The following is a 2,500-nucleotide window of genomic DNA, read 5'->3' on the forward strand; positions in this document are numbered from 1 at the left end:
TCGAACAGGAAGGGGGGGATCAAAAAAACTAGTAAAGATAAATTATACAAAGTTATATATAAATAGCTACCCCCCCTTGGTATTTCTTTAAATTTAATTGAATTTTGTTTAATTAGACGGAAGTTCTTTAAAAACTTCTGCTTTCTTTAAAAGATTATGAACAGTTCCTGTAGGTTGAGCACCCCTTTCAAGGAAGTATAGAATAGCAGGAACATTTAAATAAGTTTGATTCTTCATTGGATCATAAAACCCCACTTTTCTAAGATCTTTTCCTTCTCTTCGGGATCGAACATCAATTGCAACGATTCGATAGACGGCTCATTGGGATAGATGTAAATGAACAATACCCCCCCTAGAACCGTATAGGAAGTTTTCTCCTCGTACGGCTCGAGAAAAAATGATTTGATTCGAATGAACCTAGAAAATCAATTAGACTTTAATTTCAGTCGTTTTTTGTCCTTCCCGAAAATTGAAAAGAAACCATTCGTACTCATAACTCAAGTTGAATAACTCTCAAATAGCTCAAAAGGAAATTCTTCTCTTTAGTCAATTTCATTTATTGAGTCGTCTTTACTCGCTTTTTTGTCTCGTTTAAAATTAGATTTGGATGATCTAGTTATTGAGACTATCGAGACAATTAAAATGGATTTACTTGTTCTTGGATCCTTTAATCTTTATTTTAAATCATTGGGTTTAGACATTACTTCGGTGCTTCTTAATACTTTCAAAATGGCAGCAACATACCCTTTGCATTTGAATTTTAAATTTGAATTAGAAATTTTTGAAATTTGATTTCTTTCTATCAAAGAATCCGATGGATAGTTGATTCCCGCGTAATACACTTTGAATCGAAAAAGTTTGATCAATTACAACAAGTTTCCAATTTAAAAACAAAACTTGTTGAAATTTGATTGGATCCTTTTGATTTCTATATTATTATTATATTATATTCTATATTAGATTATAATTATAAGATTATAATTATATTATTATATAAGATACGTTTACGAAGTTGTTCCAATTGATTGGCATTAACCCTAGATCCTTGCCCCCCAGAAATGAATTAATCCTTTCGACTTTTCGACTCGAGCTCCATCGTAGACTATTTACAACCCCAACAAAAAAACAAAGGATTCGGGTGTAACAGAACAAACGATGTCGAGACAAGAGCACCTTCATTCCTCGATAAATCGAAAATAAGATGGTGGATATAAAAATCCACAACGGATCGTGTCCTTCAAGTCGCACGTTGCTTTCTACCACATCGTTTCAAACGAAGTTTTACCATCACATTCCTCTAATTTGGAACCAGTATGGAATTGATTCAATTATGGAATCATGAATAGTCATTGGTTCAGTTGTACATAGACATCGTAATCTAGACTTTTGATTTTCTTATTTTAAAATATGCTGTGATATGTGGAACTATTTTTATGAAAAAGTCTTATTGCCTCTGCATCTTCAAGTGACTAAATAGCATAAATTATCCTATTTCCTACTTTTTCAATACCAACGATTCAACTGACAAGAAATCATTAATATTAATAAAGTATTTATAAAAAAAATATCTATAATTGAAAAAGTTTCCTATTTAGAAATACTATCTTCTTTGAAGGAAATTCGCCAATAAGCAGCACTTTAATCCGATAAGTCTTTCCTTGACTCATCACTGATTTAAACTAGATAAATAGATCAAAGATAAAGAAGAAATAATCCAATTTTTTTTTCGCAAGTGAATCATATAGGTAAAGATTTGAATCTTTATTCTTTTCATCTGATTACGAAAAGAAAAATATAAAAATTATTTGCATTGAAATAGAACGATACATACATACCAATACCATGATACATACATACCAATACCATATAAGCTAAATATTTCCTCATTTTTTATGTTTATATGTATTTTGTTTAACATAGGGATAGGGTTGAGTAATATTTCAATAATCAAATCTTGTCATAAAGTGAATAAAATAAAAGGAATAGAATAAATCATCCCTGCCTCAATCGTTCCATAGATTTCCAATTTTTCATTAGAATCAACCACGAAATACCTAAAAAAATGAAATAAAAAAAATACATTGGCTCCATAACATAAAAAAATATGTTATAAAAATATGTTATGGAACTTGATTGTTTGGTAATGAGATTCGAACAGATATTTAAATTAATACTGATTTACTCCCGACCACTCCATTATCTATAACAATAATAGGAATACTATAGCAATAGCATAAAAATCCTCTGGGACGGAAGGATTCGAACCTCCGAATAGCGGGACCAAAACCCGTTGCCTTACCACTTGGCCACGCCCCATTTCAATTTATAATCTAAACTAAGAAACAATAAAATTGGTATTGGTTGTTTGTCAACTCCAGTTCAAATATCTATATATCTATAGAATAAACGGGTAGTGGGATGTTGATACATATAGATTATAGAATTCAACTAAATTTATTGATCATTACATAGAATTCAATTAAGATATTGTATGAAAGTA

General features: G+C 30.4%; 1 protein-coding gene and 1 non-coding gene across 2 annotated transcripts; both read right to left on the minus strand. All coding sequences in view use genetic code 11, as the record gives it.

Moving 5' to 3' along the window:
* Positions 1-108: 108 nt before the first annotated feature.
* On the minus strand, positions 109-1,288 carry rps16 (ribosomal protein S16). Its single transcript has 2 exons — positions 1,247-1,288; positions 109-318 (listed from the first exon to the last, which is right to left on the minus strand). The coding sequence occupies exons 1-2, from the start codon at positions 1,286-1,288 to the stop codon at positions 109-111; spliced, it is 252 nt and encodes an 83-aa protein (YP_010446836.1).
* A 956-nt stretch (positions 1,289-2,244) lies between these two features.
* Positions 2,245-2,316, minus strand: trnQ-UUG. Its single transcript has one exon. It is a non-coding gene; the product is annotated as a tRNA-Gln (tRNA).
* Positions 2,317-2,500: the final 184 nt, after the last annotated feature.

This window comes from Henckelia pumila, chloroplast (genome assembly GCF_033568475.1).
Source record: "Henckelia pumila chloroplast, complete genome".
NCBI classification, from domain to species: Eukaryota; Viridiplantae; Streptophyta; class Magnoliopsida; order Lamiales; family Gesneriaceae; genus Henckelia; species Henckelia pumila.